The 21,566-nt window shown below is 49.0% G+C and overlaps 1 protein-coding gene across 4 annotated transcripts in view; it reads left to right on the forward strand.

The window, feature by feature from the left end:
• The window catches only part of ANKDD1B (ankyrin repeat and death domain containing 1B), a 142,589-nt gene extending 123,106 nt beyond the window's left edge, over positions 1–19,483 (forward strand). For all 4 annotated transcript variants that reach the window (XR_012320203.1, XM_073680089.1, XM_073680081.1 and 1 more), the window contains one exon: positions 18,609–19,483. Coding sequence is in view for 3 of the 4 variants with exons in the window: in XM_073680089.1 (XP_073536190.1) it covers positions 18,609–18,667 (59 nt within the window). In the remaining variant the exon portion in view is untranslated. The remainder of the gene's footprint in view (positions 1–18,608) is intronic.
• Positions 19,484–21,566: the final 2,083 nt, after the last annotated feature.

The raw sequence follows: 21,566 nt of genomic DNA on the forward strand, positions 1-21,566 counted from the left end.
TAGCCTGGGAAACGGAGGTCTGCTCCAGAGCTTCTGTTAATCCGGACGAGGAAATGATCTGCACTGATGCCCAGAATCCTTATGAGTCAGATCCAGGACCAGATGAAGAAGGTTCTGAGCATAATGTAGACCCTCGTTCCCAAACTGTAACTCCTGTTGGTGGAGACAATGATGAAGACGATGATGAGACTCAAATACCTGATTGGAGCGACAACTTGACTTTTCAGTCAGGGCAGGAAGAGGTTGGCTCTGAGGACGAAGGGTGTGAGAACACACAGGGTGATGATGACGAGGTTGGAGATCCCACTTACTGTCAACCGACAGTCAGCCAGTCGATGAGGTCAGCAGAGGAGGTGGAGGAGGATGTGACTAGCCCAGGGGATGGGCATGACTCGATACCCGGGCCTTTGCCTGGCCTTTGGGATGTTGCGGTGGTCGGCTCCCGGACCCGTACCCTGGGGTCACTCTTTAAAAGGGTGGATAATTGTTAATTTTATAAGAGTTCGTGACGCCACCTGTGGTATCTGGTGAGAAGCACCAGCGCTGCAGCAGTCCACTGAGGCCGGTGATAAGACAGCTCGATGGTATAGCTCCCCACAGGTGGAGCTAGGCCTCAGAAAAGCGTATGCAGGGGGAATGCAGGACAGGCGAGACCCAGCTGGGTCAGAGCAAGAACGGAAACGGACACGGTAGTCACTTCAGTACCTTTTACTGGTGAAAATTCAGCCACATCCCGGAGCACTGTAGGGTGAAGGGTGCATATCAGGATCCTCCCCAATGAGCGGGTGTAGGGCCTCCTGTTTCTTGCCTCTGCGTAGTAAGTTTCTGACCTGCCTGGAGCTAGGCCTAACTTTGTCTCTGTCCTGCGCTGGCTGACCTTGTGGTAGGGCCTTGTCTTGGAGTTCACGCTCCCAGTATGCGGGGCCTAAGCGTCTCCTGGCTCTGTTACGTATCAGCACCTTAGCGATCCTGGGACTTGTAGTTCTCCAGGGATTCCGGTTATGCCTTACTGGGTCATAGAGATCCGGGTAAGCTCAGATCCGGTGTCCGGTAAATGCTTCGGGGTGAGCTGGTTAAGCTTCTCTGCCCCCTATGTACTAACTCTCCACTCGCCTTCAGCCTACTCTGGCCCTCACTAGACTATACACACTAACGGCAGCTTGCTGCGCTTTACCGATCTTATGGCGCCGGCACACCTTAAGTTCTAACTTGGCTCCCTGAATCTATCTAGCAGGAGCCTCGTGCTCCACTGCTGAAATATTAACTGAGTTCTCTAAACTAGACTGAGCTCCAATGTAGACTGACCTCTCTTAGGCTTCTCTACTGCAGGAACTCTTCAGAGGAACTGAACTGCCTAGCTCCACCTTCCCTATTTATATCCCTAACGGGCTCCCTCTGCTGGTCTGAGGTGGAAGGTGGAGATGTGTGAATGTTTATGGGGGCCTCTTGTGGAGGATTCCATCAATGCACTCTTCTAGAATCTGTGATACCAAGCGCAGCTGGGCGTCACAGATGCTATTGACGACGAGGTTAGGTTGCGCCTTCCTGGACAGAGACAGAGTACTGGAAGCACGTCAACAACTGCATCCTCAACCACAACTCTGCCTCTGACCACAAGTCGTGGTGGCTCTTCAGGTCGCATGGGCTCTAAGCTTTGCATAGCCTGGGCATTTTTTCAGATCGATAAGGATGACCCAACTCGTGTTATCTTTAATATTTGTCACCAAAAGCTAAGTAGAGGCCAAAAAATCCATAGTTTGAGTACTTCATGCATGAACCATCACATGGATATGAAGCATAAGTTGCAGTGGGAAGCTCACTGTGCTACAATGCGGCCTAGGGGGCCGGGCCAACCACCGTCTGCCCCATCTTGTGCATCCGCGGCCTCTTCATCCTCTGCGACTGGGGGGACAGCAGTCACACATGTTTTTGGACGCAGACCTGCCACCTCTTTACCCGCAACAGCCAGTGTGATTGGCAGGTCATCATTTCATTTGGAAGTGAAAACACCAGCTGGTGTTGAGCGCTCTCCGACATCGAGAGCACCACCTTTGGATCAAGGCAACCTAACTTTTCCGCCTGCATCTTCCTCACAGACCGGCAGTTTGCCGAGGACACCCTACTCAACCCCGTCTAAGCACAACAGCCAGCCCTCGGTCCCTCCGATGTGGACAAGCAAAAGACCATTTCCTCCTAGCCATGACAAAGCTAAGAGGTTGAATTTCACCATCTGCAAGCTGTTGGCTACAGAAATGCTGCCTTTCCGCCTGGTGGACACAGAGGATTTTCTAGACCTTATGTCCGTCGCAGTGCCCCAGTACCAGATGCCCAGTCGGCACTACTTCTCAAAGAAAGTTGCGCCTGAGCTAGACCAGCATGTCGCACACAACATCACCGCTTCTTTGAGAAACTCTGTGTGTCACAGGGAGCATTTCACCACAGACACTTGGACGAGTAGGCATGGACAGGGGCGTTACATGTCGCTGACTGGGCACTGGGTAACTATTGTGACAGCAGGACAAGGGGCTGCTGTCCAAGTCTTGCCATCCCCATGAGTTGTGCGTCAATCCTCTTTATCTAGAAGTTCCTCCACTGCTTCTGCCTCCTCAACCTCCTCTCGGTCCTCCACCTGCACCCAAAGTCTGTCTGGTAATGCCACCCGCTTTCTAACTGCGCAGAAGGAATCCTGCACACCTCCTTACTATGCTGGCAGCAGGGCTCAATGGCATCAGGCGGTGTTTACTTTGAAATGTCTGGGAAATGTGAGTCACACAGCTGAGGAGTTGTGGTCAGCTCTGGAGACCCAGTTTCATGAATGGTTGTCTCCACTGGACCTGCAACCAGGGAAGGCCGTGTGCGACAATGCTGCAAACCTGGGTGCGGCCCTTCGCCGGGGCAATGTCACACACGGGCCTTGTATGGCTCACGTGTTGAATTTTTAGCCCACTATCCCGGACTAGATGGCCTTCTGAAGAGGGCACGGTCGCTGTGTGCTCACTTCCACCGTTTGCATCCCACAGCTCAACGACTTACATCTCTACAGAAGTCGTTGGGCCTGCCAGTTCACCGGCTGAAATGCAATGTGCCGACATGGCGGAATTCAACTCTGCAAATGTTGCAGCGACTGTGGCAGCACCGACAAGCCCTGGTGCAATATGTTCTGACGTATAGCCTGGGCCAACGAGATCCAGAGGTGGGGCAAATCACGCTGCAGGAGTGGTCTCAGATCAGGGACCTATGAAGTTGACCTGCCCCCTGGGCCGTAGGGTACCCAAAGCCGGGCCGGTAGACGCTGGGGGTTGTAGTCACTGTGGCGGTGACCCAGTCCGTGACCCAGGGCGGTCAATCCAAGGGTAATTTGTATATGTGGCACCCCAGGGGTCTGGTCTCCACAGTAATAGCAATGTTATGTCTGAGAGCAGGTGGGAGGTCTCTTGGTCAGGAATCCTATGCATGCCACACCTCCTGCCCAGTCCTGGGAGGGGAAGAACTTCCCCTATATAAAGCTGGGGCTGAGGCAGGGTTAGTGAAAAGAGTAGAGAGAAGAAGAGGAGCAGCATAGGAAAGAAAGATCAGGAGCTCTGTGGGAGCAGTGCTAAAAGGAATCAGGGGCTGGCAGCTGAAGAGCTCGCCCTGATTGAAGAGTTACCACCGGACCCGGAGTCCGAGGCTGTGGGGATTAACCCAGACCCAGCAGCAGAAACCGCCCGGCAGGGGATTTCAGGTCCTCTGGCCAAGAAACCCGAAGGCACGGTCACACGCGTGGGACCAGCACCGCCGTCGTGGAGCGGAAGCCACTAGAAGGCCCCGAGTCACCGGCCATACGGGTGAGCACCACACGGTACACTCAGGGACGTGGGCTACCTTTACCCGCCTCTAGCAAGGAAGCCAGAAGAGTACAATTAGTTAGGGAGGCCTACAACTCCGCCTGGCCAAGGGGGATCCCATCTGCTCAAGGACTGACCAGGCCCCGACCGCTAGCCAGTACTCCGGGAGGGTCTATCTTTGTCACCAGTAAAGACCCTGAACTACACCGCATCGTCTCTGAGTGGTTCCTGCTACCCCCATCATCCACGTCGGCTGCCCTGAGGCCATACTCCTCCCGTTGGGGGTGATACCATCTACGCTGCACTATCCTACCACCGGCCTCAGCGGTCTGCCCTGCAGCGGCAGCTCCATAGCTGCATTCAACGGGTGGCGTAGTCGTCCTACATCTACTGCTAATATACCGCCACTTAGTCTGACTCCCTGGGCACGGACCGGGTCACCGCCACGAGACTACTACCCCCAACAGGCCCGGCTCCGGGTAGTCCCCGCGTGCGCAACGCTACACCAAGTAGGCCCAGGGGCGCGTCAACATTTGGCGTAGTCGGCAGGATCTCGTGCCCGCAACCACCGGGTACTGCGTGCCTGAAAAAAAAGAGACTTTTAAACTAACCTGTGGTGAAGATTCCCGCCATCCGGCGCCATCTTCAGCCTTTTTCCCGCCATCCATGAAGTTTTCCGCCATCCGGCGCCATTTTCAGCCTTCTTCCCGCCTTCCGTGGAGTTTTCCCGCCGTTGGACGCCATCTTGAAGACGCCGCGCGGGAAGAAGAGGGGCGTGGACTCCGAAAGCGCGCGAGAACTGAAGCCCCGCCTCACGTCCGGACGTTGCGTAAGGTCCTGGAAGGAGCCCAGCAGACGCCGACGTCACAGGAGCGCGACGGAAGGTCCTCGACCCTGACGATCCACTGCGGAGCCGCGGCCTACGGAAGAGGATCATCGCAAGGTAGGCCACGGTCCACTAGGGGGGAGAAAGATGTCGGATACGGAGGAGAGCTTCACTGCCTCAACCCCCGCCAGCGCCACCGCTGCTGCAGTCATGCCTTTCACCATGCCCTATATCCCGGGAGCAGCCTGGCTACCCCAGTACTCAGGGGAGTCACATACCCTGAATGACTTTAAAGAAAAGCTGGATAGCCTCTTCCAGGTGTACCCCCTCACAGAAGAGCAAAAAGTGAGCATCCTGGTGGCCCAACTAACCGGGGCAGCCCAAAGGGAGGTAAAGTCCTGGCCACCTGGGAGGAGGACTGTCGCAGGGATACTAACCCGGCTGAGGGACACCTTTGATACCCGCACCTCAGCCGAGATTAAGCTTAGATTCTATGGGTGCAAGCAGCGAGCACATGAGAGTATAAGGGACTATGCACTAAACCTACAAGAGGCCCTGAGAGCCATTAAGCAGACCGACCCCGACAACGTGGGAAACGAGGACAGGCTGTTGACCGAACAATTTATAGAGGGACTATATTGCAATGTCCACCGAACCCAGTTGCGGGCCATAGCCTTACAGAATCCTCATCTGGACTTTGCACAGTTCAAGGACAGAGCCATCCGGGTGCTCCGAGAACCGGCACCGGGTGGCGTTGTGACCCACAGGCGCCCAGCTATCACTTACCACCAGGAGGCGGCGCCCTTGTCGGCAGGGCCTGTGGGGGCTGATGCGCAGGCTTTGAACAATGACCCGGCTCCAGACCTGCACCATCAGGTCCAAGAGCTAGCTAAAAGCGTTGCTGCGCTAACCCGAACTGTGCAGTCTTTGCAGGTTTCCACTCCAGGGAAGATCCAGCTGGCATCCGGACCGGAGGACATCCCGTGGCGTCGACCAAGGAGGACCCCACCGGCCAGAGGAAGGCCCAGCGACCGATACAACGAGGACGGACAACCCATCTGCCGCCGCTGCAATCAACCCGGACATATGGCAAGGTACTGTCCTTTAAACTGGCACAACCTGGGGTAGAGGGCCAACCCCCAGGAAAAAGATCACCAGGCCCATCGAGCTGGCGCGACAAATATGTGGGAGGACGTCCAGTCTTGCCTGTGGTACTGGATGGCATTCCTATGAGTGCCCTACTGGACACCGGGTCACAGGTCACCACCATCCCGTACGTGCTCTTCAAGCAGTACTGGAATGACTCGGATATAACCCGCTACCCTGACGACGACTTGAGTATTATTGCCAGCAATGGTCAACCCGTGCCGCAGATCGGATTTAAAGAGATGACCATTAAAATCGGTAGAGTCGAACTGGCAGCACAGGGACTGATCATTGTGGACATTGACAAGCGTGAGAGTCACCCAAAGATAACTCTAGGAACTAATGTGATTGAAAATTGTCTTGCAGAGGTGATTTTCATTTTACAGCAGGTTGCCAAGAACGCCAGCTCCGGCCAGCAGCGAGTGCTCCAGAAAGAGATCCGGGCACTGATGCGACGGCAACAAGTGGAACTCTCCGGCGGTGAGATTGGTAGCGTAAGAATGTGTGACCCTTTCCCTATTGCCATACCCCCGAAAAGTGAAATGATGATTTGGTGCCGGGCAGCTATTGGTCTGAGAGGTAGAGATTACCAGGCCATGGTAGAGCCAGTCTACTCAGACAGTAGGCCCACCATTTTGACAGCCCGGGGGGTAGTTGATGTACGCCATGGGAGGGTACCCGTTCGCATAATAAATATTGGGAAAAGGGAAGTATACCTGCCCCGGTATGCTACGCTAGCCAAATTATATACTATCAACCAAAATTCTATACAGTCTGTGGAACCCTTGCCTCCATCTCATCCGGAGGAAGGTAACGGCTCTGAGAAAATAATGGAGGATTGGTGTCAGCAACTACATTTGGGTACTGACTCCACTCCCTCCCACCAGAAACAGGGAGTCTACCGGGTGGTTCAAGAGTACGAGAGAGTGTTTAGTAAACACCCGTTAGACTTCGGGCGAGTCAAGGGGGTAGAACACCACATCCCCACGGGAGACCATCCTCCCATAAAAGAGAGGTATCGGCCCGTACCCCCTGCACACTACCAACACGCCAAGGGGATGCTTAGAGACATGAAGGAGGCTGGGGTAATCAGGGATAGCTGTAGCCCCTGGGCAGCTCCACTAGTCTTGGTCAAAAAGAAAGACAACACCATGAGAATGTGTGTAGATTACCGGAAAATTAACCGTATCACACACAAAGATGCGTACCCCTTACCAAGAATAGAGGAGTCTTTGGCTGCTTTAAAATCTGCTAACTTCTTCTCCACCTTGGATCTCACTAGCGGGTACTGGCAGGTTCCTGTAGCAGAGGCGGATCGGGAGAAGACCGCATTCACCACCCCGATGGGACTTAGCGAGTTTACCTGCATGCCGTTTGGACTCTGCAACGCACCATGAACCTTCCAGCGATTGATGGAGTGCTGTCTGGGACACCGGAACTTTGAGACGGTCCTGTTATACCTGGACGATGTCATCGTCTACTCCAAGACCTACGAGGACCACCTGAAGCACCTGTCGGAAGTGTTTGAAGCTCTGGCAAGTTACGGCCTAAAGGTGAAACCCTCCAAGTGTCACCTCCTGAAGCCAAAGGTGCAGTACCTGGGACACGTGGTGAGTGCTGACGGAGTGGCTCCGACCCTGATAAGATCACCGCAATTAAGGAATGGCCAAGCCCCTCCAGCGTAAAGGAAGTGAGGCAGTTCCTCGGGTTGGTAGGCTACTACCGAAGATTCATTCCCGGTTTCACCAAAAAGGCAGCTCCTATGCAGGACCTCCTGATAGGCCAGTCCAGGAAGGCCAAGAACCAGAAGCCGCCCTTCAGATGGGAGAAGCTGGAAGAAGAGTCCTTCCGCCAGCTGAAGATGGCCCTCACGGGGGATGAAATCCTGGCGTACCCGGATTACAGCCAGCCCTTTATCCTCTACACCGACGCCAGTAACATCGGGCTAGGAGCCGTACTGTCCCAGATCCAGCAGGGGAAGGAACGGGTAATTGCTTACGCCAGCCGAAAACTGCGACCCACCGAAAGAAACCCTGAAAATTACAGCTCATTTAAGCTAGAGTTCCTGGCAGTGGTGTGGGCAGTCACCGAACGCTTTAAGCACTACCTCGCTTCTTCCTGGTTCACCGTGTACACGGATAACAACCCGTTGACACACCTGGACACTGCAAGACTCGGTGCCCTAGAGCAGAGATGGATGGCCCGCTTGTCCAACTATGAGTTTACAATCAAATACCGGGCAGGACGCTCCAATACCAACGCAGACGCCCTGTCCAGGATGCCAAACCTACCGGACGTAGGGGAAGATTCAGAGGAACTGGAAGAAGTTGAGCTCCCCGCGTTCCACCGTCATGGGACTATCCAGTATTCCCACCGTGTAAGAAGTAAGCAAACCGCTACGTTCAACCCCTTACCTCATTACAACTGGGTGGAGACGCAAGACAGTGACCCTGCCGTCCGACTGGTAAAGGAGATGCTGACTCGGCCAGATGCACGCCTTGACCCAGACGCTCCGGAGGAAGCCAAGCAACTGTGGGCTGAGAAGAGTCGACTGTTCCTTTATAAGGGAAAGTTGTGCCGCAGAATGGTTAACTCCCGGACGCATGAACTAATCTGGCAAGTAGTGGTGCCCAGAAGAGACGCAGCTATGGTGATGGAGGCATACCACGACGGAGCTGGGCACTTCGGATGGAAGAAGCTGGAGTTCCTGCTGCGCGGGCGGTTCCATTGGGTAGGCATGAGAGGAACCATCGAGAGGTGGTGCAGAGACTGTGGCCCATGCAACTTAAGAAGGAGGGACCGTGCCAGCCAGAAGACTCCCCTGCGGTCCATCATCACCAGACAGCCGTTGGAACTGGTAGCCTTGGATCATGTAAAACTGACCCCAAGCAGAAGTGGCTACGTCTACGCATTAACCATCGTGGATCACTACTCCCGGTTCTTGGTTGTCGTCCCCGTCAAGGACTTAACGGCTCACACAGCAGCTAGAGCCTTCCAGCAGCACTTCTGCCGTCCGCATGGATACCCGGAGCAGGTGCTGACGGACCAGGGGCCTGCCTTTGAAGCGGAAGTCTTCCAGGAGTTCTGCACCCTGTATGGCTGCCGGAAGATTAGAACAACACCCTATCACCCGCAAACTAATGGACTTTGTGAGAAAATGAACCAGGTGGTGATAGATCTTCTGAAAACATTGCCCCTGGAAGAACGTAGTCTGTGGCCTGAAAAGCTGCCCGACCTGGTGGACCTATACAACCACATCCCTGTAGGTTCCACCAACTGTACCCCGGCTTACCTAATGAGGGCAAGACCTGGTAAGCTTCCTGTTGATCTGGAGATGGGAGTCCTGACACCCGAGGACACTTCACCAGAAGCAGACTGGGACACAGAGAGGCAGCAGCAGTACCGGAAAGTACAGGAGAGCGTGGAGCGAAGTCTCTGTCAAGCTAGGGAAAGACAAGAGAAAACTTACAACCAGTATGCTCCCACTGTTCCCCTGGTGCCCGGAGAGCAGGTCTTGAAGAGGAAAAGACGGCTCCACAAGTTGGACGACCAGTGGGAGAAGGACCCGTACACCGTACTGCCCTCAAGCCACGACAACCCGAAGATCTGTACAATCAGTAAAGACGGAGGGGAAACCACAGCCATTGTATCCCGGGATCACCTAAAAAAGTGTCCCGAACAGCTACGGAACCCTGAAGAGGAACAAGAGGACCCTCGACCCGTAGAGGAAAGGGAAGATATGGTTAGTACTGTGCTCGGAGACTTCCCTCGGTCTTGGACTCAAGTCAATGGTGCTGTTGTGGTACCCGTCCTCACGTTCCTCCAACCAGCATCCCAAGTGCCTACGGAGACACAGGTAGAACTGGAAGAACAGCCGGTCCAGGAGGCAGAAGGCCCCACACAAGCAGACCAGGAAAATCAACCCTCTGCTTATAGTGAGCCTGCCATACCCCTAGTGAGCCAAAGAGTCCGTAGACGGCTGCCCAGTTTACCCTTGACAGCCCCTATACCCTGTAGCTCAGGACCAATCAACCAGCTCCGTAGGTCCACTAGGGTCACTAGAAGCCAGCTGCCCATACGGTGGAGGATCTAAATGTTCAAGCTATTTTATTAATGTTTACCTGTTTATTGTTGCTTGTGTATAATTGTGTGTTTCTAGTTATTTATAGGAGTCTTTGGTGGATTTACCGGGAATCCTTTGTGTATATAGTTGGAGCGTAACCCAGGACGGACTGAAAGACTGTTAAGGACTCGGGGCAGGACAGACCCCTACCTGGTTACGTCTCCCTGTTTTTGGTGAAATGGACACCCTTGTTTTCTTGAAAAACTGCACCCGGTTGCGGACACGCCGTGACCATCCTAATGTTTTTCTTTATTGCGTTGTTTCTGTTTGTAATTTGTTATGTTACAAAAATATGTTTAGTCCCGGAGTACTAACTTTCACTAGGGGGGAATGTGGCACCCCAGGGGTCTGGTCTCCACAGTAATAGCAATGTTATGTCTGAGAGCAGGTGGGAGGTCTCTTGGTCAGGAATCCTATGCATGCCACACCTCCTGCCCAGTCCTGGGAGGGGAAGAACTTCCCCTATATAAAGCTGGGGCTGAGGCAGGGTTAGTGAGAAGAGTAGAGAGAAGAAGAGGAGCAGCATAGGAAAGAAAGATCAGGAGCTCTGTGGGAGCAGTGCTAAAAGGAATCAGGGGCTGGCAGCTGAAGAGCTCGCCCTGATTGAAGAGTTACCACCGGACCCGGAGTCCGAGGCTGTGGGGATTAACCCAGACCCAGCAGCAGAAACCGCCCGGCAGGGGATTTCAGGTCCTCTGGCCAAGAAACCCGAAGGCACGGTCACACGCGTGGGACCAGCACCGCCGTCGTGGAGCGGAAGCCACTAGAAGGCCCCGAGTCACCGGCCATACGGGTGAGCACCACACGGTACACTCAGGGACGTGGGCTACCTTTACCCGCCTCTAGCAAGGAAGCCAGAAGAGTACAATTAGTTGGGGAGGCCTACAACTCCGCCTGGCCAAGGGGGATCCCATCTGCTCAAGGACTGACCAGGCCCCGACCGCTAGCCAGTACTCCGGGAGGGTCTATCTTTGTCACCAGTAAAGACCCTGAACTACACCGCATCGTCTCTGAGTGGTTCCTGCTACCCCCATCATCCACGTCGGCTGCCCTGAGGCCATACCCCTCCCGTTGGGGGTGATACCATCTACGCTGCACTATCCTACCACCGGCCTCAGCGGTCTGCCCTGCAGCGGCAGCTCCATAGCTGCATTCAACGGGTGGCGTAGTCGTCCTACATCTACTGCTAATATACCGCCACTTAGTCTGACTCCCTGGGCACGGACCGGGTCACCGCCACGAGACTACTACCCCCAACAGGCCCGGCTCCGGGTAGTCCCCGCGTGCGCAACGCTACACCAAGTAGGCCCAGGGGCGCGTCATATATATGGGTTTTATAATGTCCGACTACGCCACCTGTGGAGTGCGGCCAAAGGGGCCGCCGCTGCGGAACTGTCCTCTGAAGCTGGTGGTTTTGCAGCAATGGTATTATTACTCTCCATAGGAAGCCTCTGCTCCTGTCACTTCTCCTCCTCTGACTGGCTTGCTCTTTCTAAGATGGCTTCCTATTTATACTCTCCCTGTCATGTGCTCCCCTAAGCTGCTTTCTCCACCCACACCCACTACATAGGACCCTCCCGCCAGCTAGGGACATGGGACTGTGCTCTCCCTTAGGAGCAATCTCGCCCTACCCCCACTGCGGGTATGTGTTGGATGCAGGTGTTAGGGTACCGAGCCATACTCCTTCCTTACCTGCGGGTGAGATACCACACCTCTGGGTGAGATGCAGTACCTCTGTGGCGACTGAACCCTCAGGGGCGCCACACACCCTTCTGCACAGTTTTGAAATGGAGACGAAGATGTTTAGTGCTGACGATGATGCCATTATCAGCATGACTATTCTGGTGATTTACATGCTGGAGCACACGTTAAACAGAATTCAGAGTCAGGTGGTGGGACAAGAGGAGGTGGAGGAAGTAGAGGAGTCGTATGCGGAAGGGATAACATCTCCAAGGTCCAGACTGTCGGCAGCACCAAGGCGGCAGGCATGGAAGGGTGGGGGGAGAGGGATTAACCAGGGCGCATGGTAGCAGCTAAACTGTTGAGGAAGTGCCTTCTTGCTGCACTACCTGCAACATGACCCTCGGATTGTCAGAATTCGAAGTAATCCCGACTACTGGGTTGCCACACTCTTAGATCCCCGGTACAAAAGTAAATTTGCCAAAATAATTCCTGCCATAGAAAGGGATTCACGCATGCAGGAGTATCAGCAGAGGCTGTTGCAGAATCTTACATGTGCTTTTCCACAAAACACCAGTGGTGCACGTAGTGAATCTCACAGTTCTAACTTGCCAACCGTGGAACTGTCGAGTCTTCATCACTCAAACCATAACAGTAACACAGTATCTGCTGGTAACAGCAATTTTGTGGAATCGTTTCACCACTTTTTTAGACCATCCTTTGCAAGGCCACAGGAGACAAGAAGTCTGACACATAGTCAACGCCTAGAGAGGATGGTACAGGAGTATCTCCAAGTGAACATCGAAGCCATGACTGTGTCACTGGACCCTTGCTCATTTTGGGATTCCAATCCGGAAAAATGTCCGGAGCTCGCCACTCACGCCTTGGAGATCTTGTCATGCCCTGCAGCCAGCGTTCCCTCTGAACGTGTGTTCAGCGCTGCTGGTGGTGTGCTGACAGATAAGCGCACGCGGCTGTCCACTGAGAATGTAGACAGACTCACGTTCATAAAGATGAACGAATCATGGTTCCGTAAGGACTTTTCTACCCCTGTGTCATCCTGGGGAGACTAAAAGCTTGAGGATTTGGTAAAATCACCTCACCAACCGTTTTAAGCAACTCTGGGGCAATTGATTCCACTTGATCTCCATTTTTGGAAAAAATGGAGACTCTTTTTGGAGTCCCCTTGCTGTGTTTTACGTGACGTTGGCATTGTCAATTCCAGGTGGGTTGGGTCACTCCCCCCCCCTTTTAACTGTGAGAAACTACATACACTAAGGCTTGGTGTAACACAGATGGTTGAGTCTGAAGAGCTGTTTACTTAGAGGTCTGCTCCAAAGCTCCAGTGTCTGCTAGTCAGCGTAGAATTTTTAACTGCATCTAGCCTAGGCAATACTTTGGGCGTAGTAGCCCAGCTGCAAAGCAAGCAGCACCACCTGTGTATCTAATAAGAATTAAATGCATCTAGCCTAGGCAGACTGAGGGGACCCCCAACCAAACCCTGATGCTCAGCCCCCCTTTCCTTGACAATACAATAATGTAACTCTTACAACTGGATGGGTGAGGATCGGTCACAGCTTTATTAACTCTTTATACTCATTCCATTAGAAAGGCATTTTATTTCTAAAATAATTCAGCTTGTTGCAGCATGCCCTGGGTCTCCACACCGGCAAGTTGGCCAACAAGTGTAACTCTCCAACATGTCCTTTCTATTTCCAGGCCACGGAGGATCCTACGTACTCGTATGCAGGACTCTGACCCCCATCCATCACTCTTAACACTTGTCCCACTCCGTCCTGGAGTCCTGACAGGAATATGTCCAGTCCAATATCCATTAAGTGAACACCGTCGGGCCATATGAGGCCTGCTTTATCTCCTTCCAGTTGTCGGTGTTGTATCACTACACCGCCTCTGTCTCTTCTAAATTTTGCCATCCGAATATTTATTACCTGCCTTGTCCGTTCGATGGCCGTGATGTCTTGCGCACCTTGCCATACCGCTATCGGCACAATTTCTGACCATACTATAGTTAGTTTTGTGAAAAATTCTCTGAAGTGCTCAGTGTCTAGTTTCATTATTGCCATTAGTTATGCGCTCTTGTGATGACCTACGTTGTTTCCCCCGGCCTGTATAACTAAGATGACCGGACCTCTTGCCTCTCTCCCTACCTTGATTACCTCCATTAGTACCTGTGGCCATAGCAAGCCTCTAATACCTCTCCAGTTGAAATATGTGTTATGAAACTCTAATTTCTTCCCGCCTGGGCGGACTTTCGCCCATTTTTCTGCCCAATATATATACGAGTGGCCTATCACCCACACTGTTGGCTTAGCGTCACCTGTAAAAGAAACAAACCACGTTAGGATAACAAGTCCGGTCTTATGTATCTCGCCAAACACGTGGATCGCCATCTCCCTATCCTCTGAACTTCCGTTTCTGACAGTCCTGCTCTTGCTGCTTCCGTGGCCGCGCCTATGCGGAATGAGTGTGTCCTGTAATCTTTGGGGTGGTTCCCTGCTGATGTTATGCATTTATTAAATATAGCTTGGAACTGGTATCTTGATAATGGCGTTCCATCAATGTGTGATAGGAAGAAATTACTTTGTGATCTGATGGTTATATATGTTTTTACTATTGTTACCCGACTCAGTGTACCGTTTGTGGGTTGTAGAAATACCCAAGTGCCCCTGCCCGCTGGAACCGTTTTCGATTGGCGTATGGGTAGACGTATTGCATTATTGGCTATGACTACGTTCTGGTGTATTAAGCCTCCACTGGTGGTAATTTTGGATTAAGGGACTAATTTGCTTATGCATAGCGCCCCGAAGAAGGCGATCGCAAATGCAGTAGACAGTAGTGTTGCTTCAAATTGTGAGTGTCATGTTAATGGTGTTAGGGATATGATGTGAGAAATCAGTTTTAGTGACACGGGAAGGGACGTCTACACTCCTGACTTGGCTGACCCCTTTTCCACCCTTTTATGGATTGTCTGATGATGAATCTCTTTGTCACATCTCCCCAATTCAGTAGTTGGAAGTGAAATGCTACTCCGGTCAGACACCGCTGCGCTGACGCCCCTGATATGCCCCTCATCATTATCTGGTGGAGAAATTCTATGGTGACTTGTAATCTGGCTTGTTCACATTGGTCAACCCGTCTGCCTGCTACTAGTCGTGTCCTCTCTTCCCATGCCTTACCGTATGCTTGCCATGTCGACGGGGCAACTGACGCTCTGATTAATGGCATCAACTATTCGCCACTAGATCCCATAGGGAGGGTGGGCAACTGTTGACCGATGGGTGGGCGTTGGGGAGGAGCTCTGTGAAAATCTGCCAATTGAATTGTGATAAAGCAGCAGCTTCGTGGCTAGCGCGGACCCATACATTGTGTTTTAGGCACAGGAATGCTAGCCGGCATAGTAGGCCTAGCACTGGGAGAGATGATGATGCCATCTTATTAATGCAGTGCGCTAGGCTGGTGTTTTTTGTTATGAAGCGTATATTTTTGTTAGCCAGGCGCGCGTGCCATATTTCTATTGCTACCACTATTGGGAAGAAAAATTATTTTCCGGGCTAGATGCAGCTAAAAATTATTATTAATTTCAAAGCTGGTGGAGCTTGGTATAGATGGCCTAATACAATGAGTACCACACACTGCTACTATGCCCAAAATTATTTTCCAGGCAAGATACAGCTAAAAATTATTAGTAATTTGAAAGCGGGTGGAGCTTAGTATAGATGGCCTAATAGAATGAGTACCACACACTGCTAATATGCCCAAAATTATTTTACAGGCAAGATGCAGCTAAAAATTATTATTTATTTCACAGCTGGTGGAGCTTGGTATAGATGGCCTAATACAATGAGTACTACACACTACTACTAAGCCCAAAATTATTTTCCGGGCTAGATGCAGCTAAAAATTATTATTAATTTCAAAGCTGGTGGAGCTTGGTATAGATGGCCTAATACAATGAGTACCACACACTACTACTATGCCCAAAATTATTTTCCAGGCAAGATGCAGCTAAAAATTGTTAGTAATTTGAAATCTGGTGGAGCTTAGTATAGATGGCCTAATAGAATGAGTACCATACACTGCTAATATGCCCAAAATTATTTTACAGGCAAGATGCAGCTAAAAATTATTATTAATTTCAAAGCTGGTGGAGCTTGGTATAGATGGCCTAATACAATGAGTTCCACACACTGCTACTATGCCCAAAATTATTTTCCAGGCAAGATGTAGCTAAAAATTATTAGTAATTTGAAAGCTGGTGGAGCTTAGTATAGATGGCCTAATAGAATGAGTACCACACACTGCTAATATGCCCAAAATTATTTTACAGGCAAGATGCAGCTAAAAAATATTATTAATTTCAAAGCTGGTGGAGCTTGGTATAGATGGCCTAATACAATGAGTACTACACACTGCTACTAAGCCCAAAATTATTTTCCGGGCTAGATGCAGCTAAAAATTATTATTAATTTCAAAGCTGGTAGAGCTTGGTATAGATGGCCTAATAGATTGAGTACCACACACTGCTACAGGCCCAAAAGGTTTTACTTGGCTAAGTGCAGTAAAAAAATTGTATTACATACACAGGTGGTGTAGCTTGCAACACAGATAGGCTACTCCACTGACTAACACACACTGCAAGAGGCCCAAAAGGATTTGCTTAGCTAGATTTAGCCAAATGCTGTGAAAAACACTTGCACAGCACTAAAACAGACCTGCCTGGCAAAAAGTGATAGGAACTGATGTAACCTAGCCCTCAAAAGGGCTGGAATTACAACTAGTCACTACTCCCAACCTATCTGTCGATTTAAGAGCACAGACCTGCCTGCTAAAAGTGCTAGGAACTGCTGTAACCTAGCCCTCAAAAGGGCTGCAATTACAAACTAGTCCCTACTCCCTAAACCTTTCTGTCTATTTAAGAGAAAATTCGCTTGCAATTCAGTTACACAATATAGCGCTAACAGCAGCAGCAGTGCCGTCTAACACTCAGCTGCAGCAGTGAGAAAATGGTTGCGACAGGGAAAATGGCTGGGTCTTATAGCGCAAGGACATGGGACATGCACAGCCAATGACACATGCCCTTGCTTGTGTGAAAAAAAGCAGTTCGCTCCGTGTGTGCGCTGCTGATAGGCTGACAGACTGCACCTCCCCACTGTAAATGCGGGAAAGAGAAAAAAAAATGGAGATCTTCATTATTTCTGCAGAGATCCATCCCATGCCCCTCCCCCCGCCCCGCTGTACACTCAAACTGTGTATTAACATTGATTATCAGCATTACTGTGAAAAAATCCAGTTACGATTTGGGTGCACGAACAGTTATCGAACATAACCTCGAACAGCCGGATTTTTTTCAAATCGTTCGGGTTCGTCGAACGGCTCGAACACCGCCCAAAACAGCTCGAATTTGAGATTGGCGAACAGTTCGATTCGAACACCGCTCATCTCTAATAATTAACCTCTTATTAAAAATCTACTTTCTAAAGAATTGAGGGATTTTTAAACTTAATTGTTTGCTGCTCGTTGCCTACTACAAAGATGGCCGGTGCCCTAGGCAAGGAGTGCAGCACTTCTAGGATCTTTGCTACAAAAGTTTGCAAGTGCTGTTCTGAAGCCTGCCAGATTGCTGGATTTGGGCAACTTCAGTGCTCCTGGACTTTTCCGATGCTGCAGAGGTAAAGCTGCCTCTGCTTGCAGCATTGGAGAATGGACTGACTGTGTGGCCCCAATCTTGGGCTGAACTGTGCAAACTTTCAGTCTTTAGGCGCACACCGCTACCCAGTAAGCAGTAAACCAAGAGGCAGAGGAGAGGTGTGCTCCATAATAGAGAGAACGTGTCCACCCCTTTATGAGATTTTGTAGAGCCATTAAAACATCACATGGGCTCAGGGTTTCTTGGATTTCAGCCACACTATGGCTGCTGTGTGATCGCAACCTCATGATTGTGTTACAGATGGCAGAATATGGGTGTGTGGTGTAGGTACAAGGGCAGGTTATGTTTCCCAAGTGCAAGTTTATGAAGTTTTAATAATTGCAGTGATACTTATTGTTAAAGGACGAGGTTTCCCTCCAAAAATATCAGTAATTAATGGGGGAACTCTCCTACACCTCTATTCAGGTCCGATATTAACTATTAACATCAAACTTGACTATTAATAATTAATATCCACTAACGTTATCTGTGCCTTATACTATACACCAACTGAGACAAAACAGTGTGCTAATAAAAGGTATTTATTACACAAAAGTCTACAGTTAATATACTACTATTTATCCCACTAACACAGTACACAATAATAATAACAATATACAATGCCCACCCAACTATACTAACTTTCCCTATATATACAGTATAGATACAAGGATATCAATATCTAGGAGGGTTAGTACAGGGTATGTAGGGCTAGTAAGTAAAGAGTTACAAGGAAAGAGAGATACTCAGCCATGTGTTGTATCCATGTCTCCAAGAGTCCAAAAAAAAGGGCTAGAACATGAGTGCTCTGGGGTTTTAAGTCCAGCACAGGAAATGTATTATTCCCGGCTCACTGGCTAAGGTCTTTGTTCATGTCCAACCATACTCGCAAAACCTGTTTTAGTACATGGCTGGACATTTTGTTGATCCTGCCCCCAACAGCAGTAAACAGACAGAAACACATAAGGAGATGGGGGCCAATATATACATGTATACTTATCTGCAAACATGGCTAGCATGCAGATACATATATACATGTACAACCTAGGACACTTCTTATTTTGGTACAAGAAACCTTTGTATAGCTGGAGAAGAGTATGTATGTATGGTCCGTAGGTTAATTGTAGTCAACCACCAAAAAGACTGGCCGCTATGAATTCCAGAAAGTTGAACATATGGAGAACCACAGATTATTATCTTCAATAGTAAGATCAGGTGGATCTTTAGAATTGGAGTAATTCAAAACTATGGACACACTACCTCCCTAGCTAACATTTCTCGGTCTTCCTTTCTTTACAGAAACCTTCCGAGTAGCGAGCAGTGATGGTGTGCAGCCCAAGAAATGCACGATTTCCTAATACTGGATGGAACTAAAAAAATTATACAACATAAGGACTAAGTAAAACCATCAAACCAATGAACTGATACCATCTCAGATTGTTCCTGGCACATACAGTGTATATGAGATGAGGACAAGAAAACAAACATTAGACCTCACATCCTACAAATGGCTCTGCATCTTGCTTTCATTTCTAGTTGTGAACAACCATATGACTTCTCTCGGAATAATGCATGAATGACATGGTCTTAAGACTTGTATTAAAATGTCTCAGGTTTCAGGAAAAATAATTGAGAAATAATATATATACAAACTGCCGCTTGCTGAGAGGTGAAGACACAGATTTTAGATTCCCAAACTATCTTCTGCTTCTACATCTATTACATTGCTGACTTACTTTAATTGTTATTAACAGATTTATGTATTATTAAATCCCAAAATGTAGGTACAAAGATACATACATTATATGGACAAAAAAAACTAAACTGTATAAAGAAGCTACCCAATCTGTGTGTGTCTCTCTGCCTCTGTTTCTCACTCTGCTCCCCCTTCATAGTTTTCAATAGGCATCTGTCATCTGATACTTCAATAGACTGGAAGTCTGTCCTGTTTTGAGACAGATTAATTTTTGCTGTTCTTCAGAGTGATTTCATGAGTATGCTTGGAGAGGAATCTTGTAAGTGGTGAAAGAAGCATATTTATCCAGTAACAAAAGTTGTTTTTTTTTATCTGGACTTTGATTTATGCAAAGTATGCTAAAACAACAGTGACCATTTAAAGTAATTATGTAAATAATGCACTTTTAATATAATAAACATTTATTTTATATTAAGAATTCTTTTTTTTAGCATTACTCTGGAGGACTTGTTAGTTCTACAAATGTGTCTGTTTTGGTAAACACAGCCAGTGGTAAATTAGATACAGTAAGTGGTATATTTAGTAAATTAGATCAGATAGACACTGTGGACAGCAGTGTGAGCAGTCTCTTCTTACCTCAGCACTCCTGGTATCTCCAGTATTAGATCAGATGGACAGCAGTGTGAGCAGTCTCTTCTTACCTCAGCACCACTGGTATCTCCACTATTAGATCTGATGGACAGCAGTGTGAGCAGTGTCTTCTTACCTCAGCACTCCTGGTATCTCCAGTATTAATTCTATTGACCCCCCTGCCCCCCCCTCCCAAAAAAAAAACAATGCACTAAAAAGTGTGTAAAGTAAGGGAAAATTTTTGTTGTGTTCATACAAGAGTTGTCTACAGCATAAAAAACAAAAATCGCATTAAAAAAAATATTCGTATAGGAAAACCCTTTTTTCCCCCCTAAAAATGCTTTGTGTAAAACCACTCCTTAACCCCTTTCCGGCCCAAGGCGTACTAATACGTATCTGTGCCCTGGGCCTTATACATATTAGTACACCCTGGCGATTTCGCCTGCACACAAGCGGTGCGGGTGAGATCGCCGCCGGGTGTCAGCTGATAGCACCGGGTGTCAGCTGTAACAATGTGCCAGGAGTGGTCCCGCACTGCTCATGGGCCAGGAGCGATCCAGCACCGCTCCCGGCACATTAACCCCCGAAATGCTGCGATCGAAATAGATCGCAGCATTCCGGTGGCAAGAGGAGGTAAGCACGATACTTACCTTCTCTCCCGGCGTCTGAGTCTGGTCCCGGAGGTTGCCATGGTGACCCGACGTCAGTCATCATGACAACATCCGGGTCACCAGGAAGTTGATTTGGTCATGCGCAGTGCACGACCAAAGTAACTTCTCCCTGTGCAGCGCTGACAGGCTGCATAGCACAGGGATGGTTCTGCATTCCTGTGCTATACAGCCGATCAGGCTGCAAAAAGTGAAAGTCCCATAGTGGGACAAAGTGTAAAAGTAACAAAAGTATCAGAATGTGAAAAAAATAAATAAAATAAAAAAAATTGTAAAAATATATATATAAAAAAAATGAAATAAATAATAATAATAATAATAATAATAAAAAAAAAAAAAATATATATATATATATATATATATATATATATATATATATATATATATATATATATATATACAGTACAGACCAAAAGTTTGGACACACCTTCTCATTTAAAGATTTTTCTGTATTTTCATGACTATGAAAATTGTACATTCACACTGAAGGCATCAAAACTATGAATTACCACATGTGGAATTATATACTTAGCAAAAAAGTGTGAAACAACTGAAAATATGTCTTATATTCTAGGTTCTTCACAGTATCCACCTTTTTCTTTGATGACGGCTTTGCACACTCTTGGCATTCTCTTGATGAGCTTCAAGAGGTAGTCACCGGAAATGGTTTTCACTTCACAGGTGTGCCCTGTCAGGTTTAGTAAGTGGGATTTCTTGCCTTATAAATGGGGTTGGGACCATCAGTTGTGTTGTGCAGAAGTCTGGTGGATACACAGCTGATAGTCCTACTGAATAGACTGTTAGAATTTGTATTATGGCAAGAAAAAAGCAGCTAAGTAAAGAAAAACGAGTGGCCATCATTACTTTAAGAAATGAAGGTCAGTCAGTGCGAAAAATTGGGAAAACTTTGAAAGTGTCCCCAAGTGCAGTTGCAAAAACCATCAAGCGCTACAAAGAAACTGGCTCACATGAGGACCGCCCCAGGAAAGGAAGACCAAGAGTCACCTCTGCTTCTGAGGATAAGTTTATCTGAGTCACCAGCCTCAGAAATCGCAGGTTAACAGCAGCTCAGATTAGAGATCAGGTCAATGCCACACAGAGTTCTAGCAGCAGACACATCTCTATAACAACTGTTAAGAGGAGACTTTGTGCAGCAGGCCTTCATGGTAAAATAGCTGCTAGGAAACCACTGCTAAGGACAGGCAACAAGCAGAAGAGACTTGTTTGGGCTAAAGAACACAAGGAATGGACATTAGACGAGTG

Source organism: Phyllobates terribilis, unplaced genomic scaffold (assembly GCF_046119375.1).
Source record: "Phyllobates terribilis strain yellow unplaced genomic scaffold, ASM4611937v1 Scaffold_1__5_contigs__length_1240528914, whole genome shotgun sequence".
Taxonomy (NCBI): domain Eukaryota; kingdom Metazoa; phylum Chordata; class Amphibia; order Anura; family Dendrobatidae; genus Phyllobates; species Phyllobates terribilis.